Source organism: Nipponia nippon, unplaced genomic scaffold (assembly GCF_047370975.1).
Source record: "Nipponia nippon isolate SJK-2023a ecotype South Korea unplaced genomic scaffold, ASM4737097v1 scaffold_7, whole genome shotgun sequence".
Taxonomy (NCBI): domain Eukaryota; kingdom Metazoa; phylum Chordata; class Aves; order Pelecaniformes; family Threskiornithidae; genus Nipponia; species Nipponia nippon.
In genome coordinates this window covers 10,142,923-10,155,582 of record NW_028262391.1, presented here as the reverse complement: position 1 = coordinate 10,155,582, position 12,660 = coordinate 10,142,923, and the positions used below count along the sequence as shown (strand labels likewise).

The following is a 12,660-nucleotide window of genomic DNA, read 5'->3' as shown; positions in this document are numbered from 1 at the left end:
GTAGCTGGAGGTTTTGTTGCCCAATAGAGTTGGCGTTGTATAAAGCTATTTTCTGTTAACTGCAATGTTGCAAACCTTTCTGTGGTACAGACCAAGTCAAATTAAATACAGCTGTGACAAATGAAAACTTAATAACAAAATTTTATATGTTGTATTTCTCTAGGCTTTGCTTTGGCACTGGCAAAATAACATGCATTTATTTTAATAAACTTTTCCTGATGTGCGTGAGCAAGTTTAATAGATAAAATACATTACACTATCAAGCTTTAATAAAATATTGCTTTTACATCTTGGAGGCCTGGCATGCAGAGATCTTGAGTTCTTTGAAAATATTTTAAAAGGTTTTCTGTTATGAATACAAAAGTACTATAGATAAGACAGTAGCATTTACTATAGTAATATAATTTGGGAGGAAGGGACAACCATTGGATGGTCTGTTATGATCCAAAGCTTCAGCTTTAATTTTTCTTCACACAATGAATGCCCTCGCCCTCTTCCCCCCTCTTTTTAATTTTTAGTAGTGTTTGAACATTATGCTGAACTGCTGACACCCCCCCACCCCCACCCCCGCAACTGGGGCAGATGTGTATGTGGTAGGATGCTCTGGAATCCATTGCTGTCTCGAGTCTGTCCCGTGTCTGGAGCTGACAGCAAAGCAAAACCATGCAAATTAGATGGGAAATGGTTTGTTCTGTGGAGACAAAGAGAAACCTGTGCAGGATGCCTGAGGCATTTGAGTAGGTCTTTAAAATTAATTTGCTGGGGTTTGCAATTTGGATAGCTGAAACCCAAAATTATCTATTTTTTCTAATTTTTATCTGTTTATAAGTTGAAACTACAGTCCAACTTTTTTTTCTTTTTTTTGGATAGCTGACCCAAATAGTGACCATGAGAAGATAGAGTTTGTGAATTTGGTGCTGCTTTTTTCTGAATTCACTCGGCATGATGTTTTCTCCCATGATGCATACATGTGCACTTTAATATCACGCGGAGACTTGTCAATCACTGCAACTACTAGACCACGCTCACCTAATGGGGAAACTGTGGATGAACACTACTCTAAGGATCATGATGTGAAACTGGAGGTAACACTTCATGCTATTTCTCCCATGTTTGGTACTCTGTTTCGTTAAATGTAGATTTTCATCAAAGTGTTGGTATTTCAGATATGAGATATAAAGCTTTTAATCTGTGTCTGCTTGTCTCTTTCTCTCTCTTTGAGAAGACTGAAAGTGATCCATTAGCTTCATTCTTGTATATAGCTGTAAATATTGCAGTTTTGGTGCAAATATACTGAACTGACAGTTGTCTGGTTATCTAAATAACTCAGGACAAACAAAAAGGTACAATGTAGACTTCTAAATGTACCAGTGGAAAAACTTACTTGCAGATGTGCTTCAATGAAGAGAAGGGAAAGCTTTAAGCAGGAGGAGTCAGTGGGGAGCCTGGAGTAATCCCCACGTCCTCTGTGTAGCGTGGGGCATGCTGGCACAGTGCGGGAGTGAGTGATGCGCAGCCTCGTAATTGGCTCGCAAACGATCAGGAGCTTAGTATGTGCTACGCAGCCACCGACTGAAGACTGTGAAGCCAAACCTCATGACTCGTATGTTCACGGTCCAGGTGCAATCCTGAGTCTTCCATCAGATGAGGAGCTCGTAACCTTTTCTAAAACTAGTGCAAGAGGAAGGCAATTTTAAACTCGAGACTGCGGGCCATGTTTGTACTCATGTGATGTAGCCTGTTTTTCTGCTGCACAGTCCATGTGGAGCCTGTGGGCAGCTGAAGCATCCTCTTATATTTCTTTTTACTTCTTTTTTTTTTTTATATCTCTTACGTCGGTCTCATGCCCAAATTTGCCCTGAAATACAGAGGGTTTCTACAAGTTGCCTTTCATGGTACAACAAAGTAGGAAATAAACCTTCGGAAGTCACAAGAGTCAGCTTCCTGGTCTGTAGGTGTCCCTGGAGCAGAATTGCTCACGGGGGTATACCATAAAGTTTTGTTTCCCCCTTTTCCATGCTTTTGTGGATTTAGGCTTGAGAAATACTTTTGTGAATTAAGGCTTATCATAAAGATTTAAAAGTCAGTATCTGAAAACTTCTTACCATCGGTACTTTTTTCTTAATCCTTAAATAGGTGGAGTGCTTGGGTTTACCTGTGATAAGTTAAATGGATCTTCAATAAAATGTGACTGATATTTGTTTTTCTCTCTGGCAATTATTAGGATCATAGTATTATGGAACATATGGGCATTGACTCAGGAACCGCTAGTATTTTTGATGATGTAGACAAGAGTGACTTTAAGGCAGATTTTGGTTCGGAATTTCCAGTAGGTTTAACTTTCGATTTTCTGCATGCCTTTGATGCCTGTGTCTGCTGCCTGCTGTTGCCACTGGTTGTCTCTCCATGCCCCTAGCACCACCTTGCTTCTTCCATCAACAGCCGATGTCCTTTGGCATCCAGTCCCTGCCACCTTCCGTGTCAGTCCATCGCCTCCTTTCTGTGCATCTCTGCTGTATGACAGCTTACTGCTCTTCTCTGCTTCCCCTAGTTGGCCACCTGCACACTCGCATGCACGCTCCTCTCTCCCTCCTTCCCTTCCTCCCCCTTGCCCCCAGCATATTCAGAGTGCTGTGTATTACGGTTAAGCATGAATAAATGTGCAGATCTACCCACTTCTTTGATATTGAGGAACCCCATTGATACCGTTTGCTTTTCAAGTGACTGTTCTATGTTTTGGCTCCGTCTTCCAAATCTGTTTCCCCCTCTCTCTTTTTCCTTACTGTTAGCCTGATTCTGCATTACTCTTGAATCTCCTAGTTTCTTCCTTTGGACTGGTCCTCATTCTGCATCCGCATGGACTCCCGTGCCCAGACCTATCAGTGCAGATCTACTTGCAGGATATTGGGACCCCTGTTTCTGCCTGACATGCTTCATATTGGTTGTTTCAAGCATATCCATGCCTGCCTACAGTGTCTCTTGTCACCTCTCACTTCACCCTTTTCATTATTTTCCCTCAATCACTGGACTATCTCATTGCAGTTTCTGTGTCACAGCAGCATAAGAAGTGTGGAGATTGCTCTGAATCGTAATGCTTTTTTTCCCGACTGAATACCGCTAGTTTAAAACTTGTCTAATAACAATGGAGATATGCATAGAGATATAATGTGTATATGTATCTTAAATTTCAGGCTTGATTACGATTGCCCTTGCTTTGTCTATCTTTGAAAAACATCAGATGTTTAAAAAGTAACTGTAAGCAAGAATAAAATGGTGTCTCTGAATGCAATTGCTGAATTTTGAAAGCTAGAGGTTACACTTACCTTAAACGTTTGTTTTACATGACTTAGATTTTTTCTCCAATGCCTGGGGAGTCTTGTGAGAATGTGAACTCTTCTTTAGACAGAAGAATTTCAGTTACCAGCGAGAAGTCAGTCAAGAGGGAAAGACTGAGAGAACTGATTTTTCCATCCAATTACGACCTCCTTCGCCATTTGCAATACGCGACACATTTCCCTATACCTCTGGTGAGTGACCTCTGTACTTGTGTGCGTAACGGTACTGCCTGATGTGACAGCAAAGCATTTAAAGGAAGAAAAGTTCACTGTCTGAAGAGAGCTGGGCTGTGTGACCTCTGCCCGAGGGCTCCCGGCTGGTTCGTGTGACGCTGTTGCTGCCACCGTGCACACGCTGTGGGGTGGCTTTAGTGCAGCTCACGGGCATCTTTGTTTTATCGAAAGGGGGTTAGCTGGAAGAATGCATAAGAGAGATAATCATGTGTGTTGACTTACTCAGGTTAAGGAGATAGGCACCACAATAAAACGACCATGTTCCAGGGTCTAATAAAAGTTTGCTAAATAGAAAATTTGATATTGTAGTTGGACAGATGGATGAATACCAAAATACCTGAAAGAAATAGTTCTGAAATGTAAGGGACAGAATTGTGTTATTTTCTGCCACCCACTCCTCGCTGTTTCTAGCGTGGATTTTTGGCTGCTGCTCTTGTTGTGTTTGTAGGCTCATGGGAACTGAAGAAAGCCCCATGAATAATATTCCAGATCCCAAGCCCTCATTCAGATGACTTCTCATGTTTTCTACCATGCTGCAAAAAGGGCACAAATATTGAACAAGTCTTGAACTGGAATGTATCTATTCGAGAATTTTTTTCTTTTTTTTTAAACAACGTTAACTTTTTAACAATATTAAATCCTGTCAATCCAGGAAGTGTCGTGTGAGAGTATGATGCGACAGCCACAGTTTTCTTTGCTTTAAGCTTCGTACTCCACAAAGTTTGGGTTCTGATTTATTGCAGGTGAATTGTTGTGAGAATACTGAATGAGCTATTTCTGTTCAGGACAGTTTTGAATGCTTGCTTAAAGTTTGATTCGTATTTTTGCCCATTTTAAGGATTAGAAAAAAGATAACTTGATTTGGTTTTGTTTCTGAAATATTTTTGATTTACAGATGGAGCTAATCCAGGTAGCTGGATTTTGCCTGCGCAAATTGATTTTTAAATTTTGGTTATTGGTTATTCTACATACGCGTTATTTTTGGAAGTAATTGTAAATTAGAATATTAATAAACTTAGTTGCTGTTTTATAATTTTTTATTAAAAAAAACAAGCAAAGAGAACACACTGGATATTTATATTTACCCTTTATCTTAATTTTAAAATTTCCTTGAATTTTCTGTAATAACATGTTAGCTTTTTCTGTATTCATTGAAGCAGCAGCAAGGAAAGGCAATGGAACTTGGCAAGAACAAGAAATTTATTTATAAAAACTGCAGGTGTGATGTAAGCAGATACAATAATTTTTAATCAATGCAGCTTAAAATCACTTTCTGGAGTAAATAATGCTCTCTAAAATGCTTTTGGGTTTATTTTTCATGTGAAAACTTTGCAGCTGAAGAACTGCTATTAAATAATCTCTTCACTTGATTGCACCAAGTCATTTAATATAGTACACATGCAATATTTAACTTAGAAAACGTGAGTTCAGGTGTTTACCTTAAATAATTATGAGGTATGTTTGAGTCTGTCTGAACATGTATTCTTAAGCGTAGCTGATCCCTGGTAAGGCATCACTGGTACATTGAACTATTTCTCAAAGGAATTATCGAACATTCTGCTAGTTCAGACCTACTATGTGAACGTATAACAAGGCAATCGGTATTGTTCAAGTTTTTTCCTTCTGCTTGGGCTTATGATTCAGCAGGAATGTTGTTGACCATGGTAGCCATGCTTGCAGTTGCTCAACGACTGTTTATACTGCAGATTTGCGCACTCTTCTGATGCCTTTTAGAATCAGTCCTGTTGCATCTGCTGGTCACTTCTGTGTTGTACCTCTTTGTCACCGAAAACCTTTTCCTCTTTGGGTGCTGCAAAAGTCTCAGTAAATTTCAGCCTGAACGATTTGGAAAGATGGTAATAGAGAATAGGGTCAAAACAGAGGTTTGATACTGCAAACAGCAAGGTAGATTCTTTAGCTTTAAAGAGAGCTTGTTTCAGAGAGCAGCTGGTTATGGTATCAGTTTGGCTCAAAGTGTAGGGGATACGAACAATGTGGTATGGAACAAAACACAGCAGGTAGCTTGCAGTTACGAGCAGTATGTTGACGAGGGTTTTCTTCACATTTGCGTAACTCTCGCTGTATTTGTTTCGGTAGAGTTGTCTAACAGCAAGGAAATTGGAAATCAGTATCACAGCTGAAAAATTCAGGAATATTGCTGTGCATATGAAATTAGTAAACACGTGCCAGTCTCTTCCAAACTTTGTTTTGAAATCGATGCATCCTACACCAGGTCTTTCTTCAATGTTTTTTATTGGAATAGCCATGTTAGGCACTGTTACAAGGAGAACCATCGTCCATACGACTGCAGACAACATCTTGGCAAATCCAGGCCCTTGAATGCGGTAGATCTTATAACTGTGTGTTAGCTGAAGGCAACGATCCATGCTTACAAATCCCAAAAATATAATTGATAAATACATGTTCAGGTAGATGAAACAGGCTGTAACTTGACAGTGGAATATTTTTAGTTTCCAGGATGCAACTCCTAGGTCAACAATAATCTTTACTGGCAACGCCAAAGTCAACAAAAAATCTGCTGTTAAGAGGTTAATTAAGTAGATGCTCACACATTTCTGTTTCTGATCTTTTTGTGTGAATGCCCATAGTGCGAAACAACTTCCAATAAATCCCATAAGAAAAATCAAGTAGTAAAAATAGGTAAAAGGTTCCATTTCATTACCAACATGGCATTGTGAAACATTGCTTGACATTGTAAAATTCTTGTGCAAGCTGGTTTTGCTGCTAGGAGATACCAAGAACCTACAAAAAGAACCAAGATGATATCAATGAGATCAACTTTTCCCGAGCAACAGTAGTTATTCTCTGAGAATTTTGTTTGATTAATTTCATGGAAAAAATGCAATTGGGAAGAAATAATTTTTCTCTCTTCTAATGCTGCTTCACAGATATTCAAGAGGGCTTTGTTCTCATGTCGGAAACGTTTGGAAATGTATTAGGATTTGGTTTTGAAAGCATATAGACTTCTGAGAAACTTTTCCACTAGAGCAGTCTTTTTGGGTGAATGTTTGGTTCAACATCCCCCCGAACCAAAACACCAAAGAAAAAGGTTTGAATCTGTTTAAGATTAAGCATCTGGTTAATAATGGTCAGACTAAAACTTTATAACTGTTGAACAATTGAAACTATGCCTAAAAAAAGGGTAATATTTGTAGCAGTCTTGTCCTATAAATATGTATTAGGAATTTTGAAGTTCATGCACTGTCAAACCAATATGCGGATATGTCAGATAGATGAGCAAATAGTTCTAATCAGTCCTAAGTTTTTGCAAACTGCTCTGTCTTCCTGCTTGAACAGAGGATAAATTAATCACGTATTTTTATGAAGCCTTTAGAAAAAGCACGTTTTGAAAGAAGCCGCTATTAAATAATTTTGCTCACTTCCTTTTTAGGCTTCACTAGAAATTATAGGGAAGAAAAGTAGAAAATTTTGGTCGTATTTTAACTAAATATACTACTCCATGAATGAGGGGGCTTTTTGTTTATTTGCTTGCTATGCTGTCAGACTGCTGCATAGAATGTCTGGGAAAGGAGGCACATTCATTAGAATTTCTTGGAATGAAAAACAATACATTTATGTCTTGAACAGCATCAGACTGCAACACTTTTTTATTTCATTATATTGTTCCTAATTTTAATGTAGAATATAAGAGAACTACTGCATCTGCACATGTATTTTCTGCTGTAAAATATGTATCCAGATTTGCGTAATTTGTAAACCAAAATGATTGCGGATACTCCAGTGATCTAAAATGGGGGAAAAAGCAGATTGTTTGTTGCAGTTGGCTTTCTGCAGGTGGTCTCTATTGTCCTGAAAACATCTAACTGAGTTGCATTAAGTTTGGGTACGTGCAGTGTAGGTGAGGAGCAAGCAGCGCTGTCGGAGGTGCTGGGCTTGCTGCCGCGGTCCTGAGGTGGTGAGAGCTTCCTGCGCTGGGGCACGGTGCAGCCCCGCTCGCCCTCCATAGGGTGAAGAGGCAGCCCGGCAAACTGAGCCCTGAGATACTGCTGGAACTGGAGCCTCCAAGGATACAGCATGACTGCAGCCAGGTAACGCTGACTACAGGCAAAGCAAAGGCTGTTTTGCCAAAGATTTGAGCCTGACTTTCTATGAGTTTGGCACAGTTAATATTTCAGGCTGTATATTTACGTAGATCTAGATAGGCTGGAACAAAGACTAAAAGCACGTACCTGTCTTAGTGGTCTCTGGGGTCTTCTGAGCATTAGTCTGCAAAGGTCTGAGGTCTGTCGGCGACTGCTCTCGCAGTGTGTTAGTCCTTACCTCTGGCTGAGTCTGCTGTTCTTTTTGAAACGTGCCTGTGGTTTTCAAATGTGCTGATTGACGCAGTTAAAACCAGCATTTAAATAACTAAACCACATAGAAGTTACCTAAAAGAGACGTGACAGAAAAATCGAAGTGTTCACGGAACAGCCCAGAGAGACCTCTTTTTCCTTTTGCTCGCGCAGGAGCTGGCGGCTGGGCGGGAGGCACGCCGAGGGCAGTGCCCTTCTGCACGCTCTGTCCCGTGCAGCGCGGCGGCGAGCTGCTCCTCAGGCACTCGGTGCTGTGTAGGACGAAATAGAGAACGATGAGGAGAAAAACGGCTGCGAAAGAGCCGAGTTAGACATGTCGATGTGGCCAGTAGCGTGGATTATTACAATTATTGCCATTCAAGATACATTTTTGTGGAGGAAAGATGGTCAGCATTGCTTGACCTGTCCACATCAGCGAACTGACAGCGATGGTGAATAGTTCTGTAAACTGGTTGATACCTAGCGGACCTGAAGGCAGTGCAATTCCTCCTCCTAACTTCAAGCCTGAAGATTTAAGTTTAAACGTTTATTATGTGTACACGTATGTAAAGATGACGAGACATGTATGGTTTGGTCAGCCCCAGCATGTGGGCTTTTCCATGCAGTTTCTAAAACGTCATCAGGTTAGTCCCCGATTCTTGACCTGGGGCTGTAGATGTGTGACATCAGTGGCTGTTTCTTTGCTTTTGTTTTTAAAAATCTGAAACTCCTCCCCCCCCATGTGCCTTACATTTAAAATCTATCTGGAGTCAGGCTTTTGCAATGTAGTTGGCCCTCATTCATTATAATATTCCTGCATGAAATTCCAGGTTTTTTCCAGAGTTGCAACCTAATTTGTAGATTTAAAGGCACATAGGGATTCTACTGATAGCAATTAAAATTCTAAACCTTTGGACATTTGCCAAGCACTATTAAAAATAAAAATGACACATTAGGGATATAGGAGAAATGTTTATAATTAAGCTTTTTTTTTTTTTTTTCTTTTAAAACCAGGACAAAACAGTCTAACACCAAGCTAGGGGGCTGAGGTACTGACAACAATACTGAAACCCCAAAACGTTAGAACTTTGTTGTAGTTGAGAATCCACAGGAATTTAAAAATCACGTACCAGAGCTCTGTGAAGAACAAATTAAGAATGTCTGGTTTTAAGTTTAGTCATAAGCTTAAAGTTCAGACCATATTTGTCGAAATAGTTGTAAAGCTTCATAATCTGGAATGATCCTGTTTGGTTTTGAGCAAACATGGACTAGTTTTATGGTGTTATGCTCATCGCGCAAAACTGATCTTTCCATACTTGTATTTTTCTCTTTTATTTTTTTTTTTTAAACTTGAAGTGTAGCATTCAGTCAGTTTTTTCCTCGTGTGTGTGTGTTTGTGTCTCCCCTTTTCTGTAGAGTCAGTTTACAACTCAGAAAACTTTTCCAGGTCTAAAAAGACAAGGTGATGGTTAGGTAAACCTTTACTGAAAAATGGTCTACACTTCCTACAGAAGTGTTTCGGGAGGAGAAGAAACATGAGAATGTGAGTCTACTGAGTCGTACTTCTGTTTTTATTGTGGTTCAGTGTCATCCTCTTCCCCTGTCTATATGTCTAATTTAAAAGGCCATTTTAGTTCATAAATTACAGATGCAGATGGTAGTTTTTGATGTAATTAAAGTTGCTGAGCACTTCTCATCATAAAACTCTATTTTGGTGATTTAAACTTTGCTGAATTTTTGATTTCAAATTTTCCATGATGCATGCCTGCTTAGGCTGACTCCTGGGATTGGGGGGTGGTGCAAGGAAGGGAAGGGGTGCTGGTGTGGGTGGGAATTCAGCCAGAATGATTAAATCATTTCTGAGAACAAAGGTAGGAAAAATAACATCTAAACCTTAAAAAAAAAAACCCTAAATCTGATGACCTTTAAAAGAGCATCAGGAGCCTTGTGTTTTGAATTAGACATACCAAAGATTTATGTAGGTGGTCCTTGTGTCAGGGTCACTTCCAATACCTCTCCACATTTTGCATATTCAAAGGTTTCACATCCAGAAAAAGTTTCTAGAGGCTTTCTGGAGCTCTGCTGTTAGTAGGCTTTAACTGTTTTTTTTGGTTTTTTTTTTTTTTTTTTTTTCCTTCCGAGCACCCTCTGCTGCAGGTGTAGTCGAGCCAAGCACCCGCCGCTGGCTCCGAGCGGTGCCCCTGGGAAGGGGGAGCCCCGGACTCTGGCATCACAGAGGAGAGAGAGCTAGGACTCACCCCTGAAGGCTGCGGGCTAGGTTACCCACTGGGGATGCAGAGGAGCTGGGAAAAGGGGAAGGGGGTGAGAGTAGCCAGTATGGATGGAGAGTGAGTTTGGATGTACCTCGGAGCCCTTGTGGGTTCTCCTTGCCTGGGGTTTGACTCTTTTTGAAGCTGTCAGATGTTAGGTCGCAGCATCGTGCGTGGGAGTGTTGGGGCTGCGCGGGACAGCGCGGCCCAGGGTGTGGGAGAGCAGGTGTCTGCCTGGCCGGGCTCTGCTCGTTAGGGGTGAACGTAGTTTGTGTAATGAACGCATGACATCCCCAGCACACGCTCGGGGTGTGCTAGTGCTCAGGTTGGCTGATGGTTCCCCCAGGAGATGCTACCTTGTGTTTTCTCCTCCGCCTTCAGCCCCCGGTGGGAGGGAGGCACCGGCAGAGCCCTGGTGGTGGTTCCTCCTCCTGGTCCAGGCAGTGATGCTGTCTCCCGTGGGCAGATCTCCAGAGATGTGTTCAGGAGTTGGCTGCGATGGCTGTGTTGGAGAATGTTTTGGGGTGGATTACTTGCATGAGGGATGTGGCTCTCCTGGGCTTTCCTCTGTAGAAAGGTGCTGTTAAAGGCACCAAAAGTTTGAGATTTAATTTTGAGATTGAGGTTTTGATTTCTTCAGTGTGTGCTTATGTGCCTGTACAAGCCAGACAGATGTGCATGTGTGGAAATTCTGCAGTCCATGTATGATAGAGAACTGATGGGAAACCCTGTTTTTATCATGATTTTGTATAATTTACGTGATGGTAGACAGGCAAAAAACCTAAAAAACACTTACAAACAGTTGATTTTCTTTCAGCTTATCTTCAATTGCGAGAGAAGTATTCAAAATCAACGCCAGAGGCACAGTAATGAGCAGATGGTACAAATTAGTTCTGAGAGAGTTTTTCTGTGCGTGGCTGTCACAGTCCCTGTTTTGGTATTGAGGTATGTCTTTGAGGAGCAATATTTGAGTGGGGTCTTTGCCATCCTTTACTCACGTAGGCAAGAAGTTTTTTGTCATGTACAAACTAGCAAGTTTAGTATTTTCTCTTACCGCTTTTCATGACTTTCGCTGACAGATTAAAATTTTGTATTCCATTGTAATATCTGCATTGTATGAGTGATCTTGGCACAGGGTAGTTATGAATTCTGAGCAGAAATGACTATTTCTGATGAAGAAAAAAAAGATTTCCATATTTATTTCAGAGCATAAGGAGGTAAGATGTGTTCAGTGCAGCCTGTGTCACTGAACCTGTCAGAGAGGGAGGATCCGCTGTGCTTGTGAACTCCAGATACTGCGGGTAGATAACCACGTCCTGGGGATCAACGTCATCAGCAGCCAGCAGAGCACACCTGCCTACTGTCAAATAGCAAGTAGCTCCTTAGCCTGCCCTCTTGCCTTCCATCAATTATCAGTGTTTAGTTTTAATTGTTTGAACAGTGTTTTACAGATATGCAGTGCCCTAAAGTGATGATTATTAGATGTGCTAATGAAGATGCTCTCATAAAAATAATAGAAAACTTACTTATTGCAGTGAGATGGGAGAATATGTGTGAGGGTGTTGGCAGAAGGAAGGTAGCCCTTCCTTCCCATCCCTTCTGTGTTACAGTTAGCAAATACAAGGGGTGCTCTTATATCTGCTGGTTGTGACTGTGTGGCCTTCTTAGGTAGATTAAAGTGGCATCTGCCCCCTCTTTGAGTTGTTTTTGTTGTTTTTTTACAATAGAGAGAATTTTTTTGAGATGACATCCTGCAAAATTATACTCCGTGAGAGTCTTATTGCTGATTTCTGCACAACCAGGATTTTTTTTATATGTTGAGGCAGTTGTGGAGTGAGCTTTCTCTCCTGAAATAGTGTTTGGGGGAAGGATTTCCATTTGCTAGGTTTAGCTCTTTTCCTGAAAAATTGCTATGCTCTATCAGTGGCAGAGAAAATGGTCCATTTTGAAGCCTTACACCACAATATTAGCATAAATAACCCATTCCACAGTAACTGCAGCATTGTCGTTTGTCCAGTGTAATGCTGAGATGGCTTCTGGGTAGATAGCTGTGCGGTATCGCTAAGGGCTAGGGCAGGTTTATGAGGTGATGCATCGTTTAAAATGTGAGACGTTCATGGGCTTTTTGAAGCAGATTTTTGCCGCTCTACCTGGGTGCTATCTCAAGGTTTTGAACAGCAGAACAGTGTTTCCTTGCAAAGGGATGACCAGGAACTCCACCATGCTTGGGGGAGAGAGGCTGAAATGTATGAGCATGACAACTTTTCTGTGCAAACGTGTGTTTGATGTCTCTCAGCAGCCTGTGATGCACCCTTGCTCTTCCCAGGGGCACCACACCTTTGCAAGAGATTCCAGGTCCAGGTGAATAACCTAGCTCTCCAAAGAATAAACAGACCAAACCCAGCTTCTTGTTCCTGCAGCGCAATGGGGGGAGTCAGGAGGGTGAGCTGCAGCTGGGGACTGGGTGGCCATCGAACGGGAACCTTGTGTAGCTCTGGGTTACCCATA

The 12,660-nt window shown here is 41.3% G+C and overlaps 2 protein-coding genes across 8 annotated transcripts in view; one reads left to right on the top strand and one right to left on the bottom strand.

The window, feature by feature from the left end:
- MED12L (mediator complex subunit 12L) overlaps positions 1 to 12,660 on the top strand; it is a 177,710-nt gene that overhangs the window by 53,418 nt on the left and 111,632 nt on the right. For 6 of the 7 annotated variants that reach the window (XR_015700795.1, XM_087740803.1, XM_087740802.1 and 3 more), the window contains 3 exons: positions 871 to 1,085; positions 2,225 to 2,329; positions 3,351 to 3,527. Coding sequence is in view for 6 of the 7 variants with exons in the window: in XM_087740803.1 (XP_087596929.1) it covers positions 871 to 1,085; positions 2,225 to 2,329; positions 3,351 to 3,527 (497 nt within the window). In the remaining variant the exon portion in view is untranslated. The remainder of the gene's footprint in view (positions 1 to 870; positions 1,086 to 2,224; positions 2,330 to 3,350; positions 3,528 to 12,660) is intronic. The other variant, XM_087740804.1, reaches the window with a different exon arrangement.
- On the bottom strand, positions 4,752 to 7,893 carry GPR171 (G protein-coupled receptor 171). Its single transcript, XM_087740815.1, has 2 exons — positions 7,781 to 7,893; positions 4,752 to 6,332 (listed from the first exon to the last, which is right to left on the bottom strand). The coding sequence occupies exon 2, from the start codon at positions 6,281 to 6,283 to the stop codon at positions 5,306 to 5,308; it is 978 nt and encodes a 325-aa protein (XP_087596941.1). The 5' UTR covers positions 6,284 to 6,332; positions 7,781 to 7,893; the 3' UTR covers positions 4,752 to 5,305.

Coding starts and splice junctions, on each gene's coding strand:
- GPR171 (XM_087740815.1), bottom strand. CDS start 6,283: ATGTCAAGCAATGTTTCACAATGCCATGTTGGTAATGAAATGGAACCT.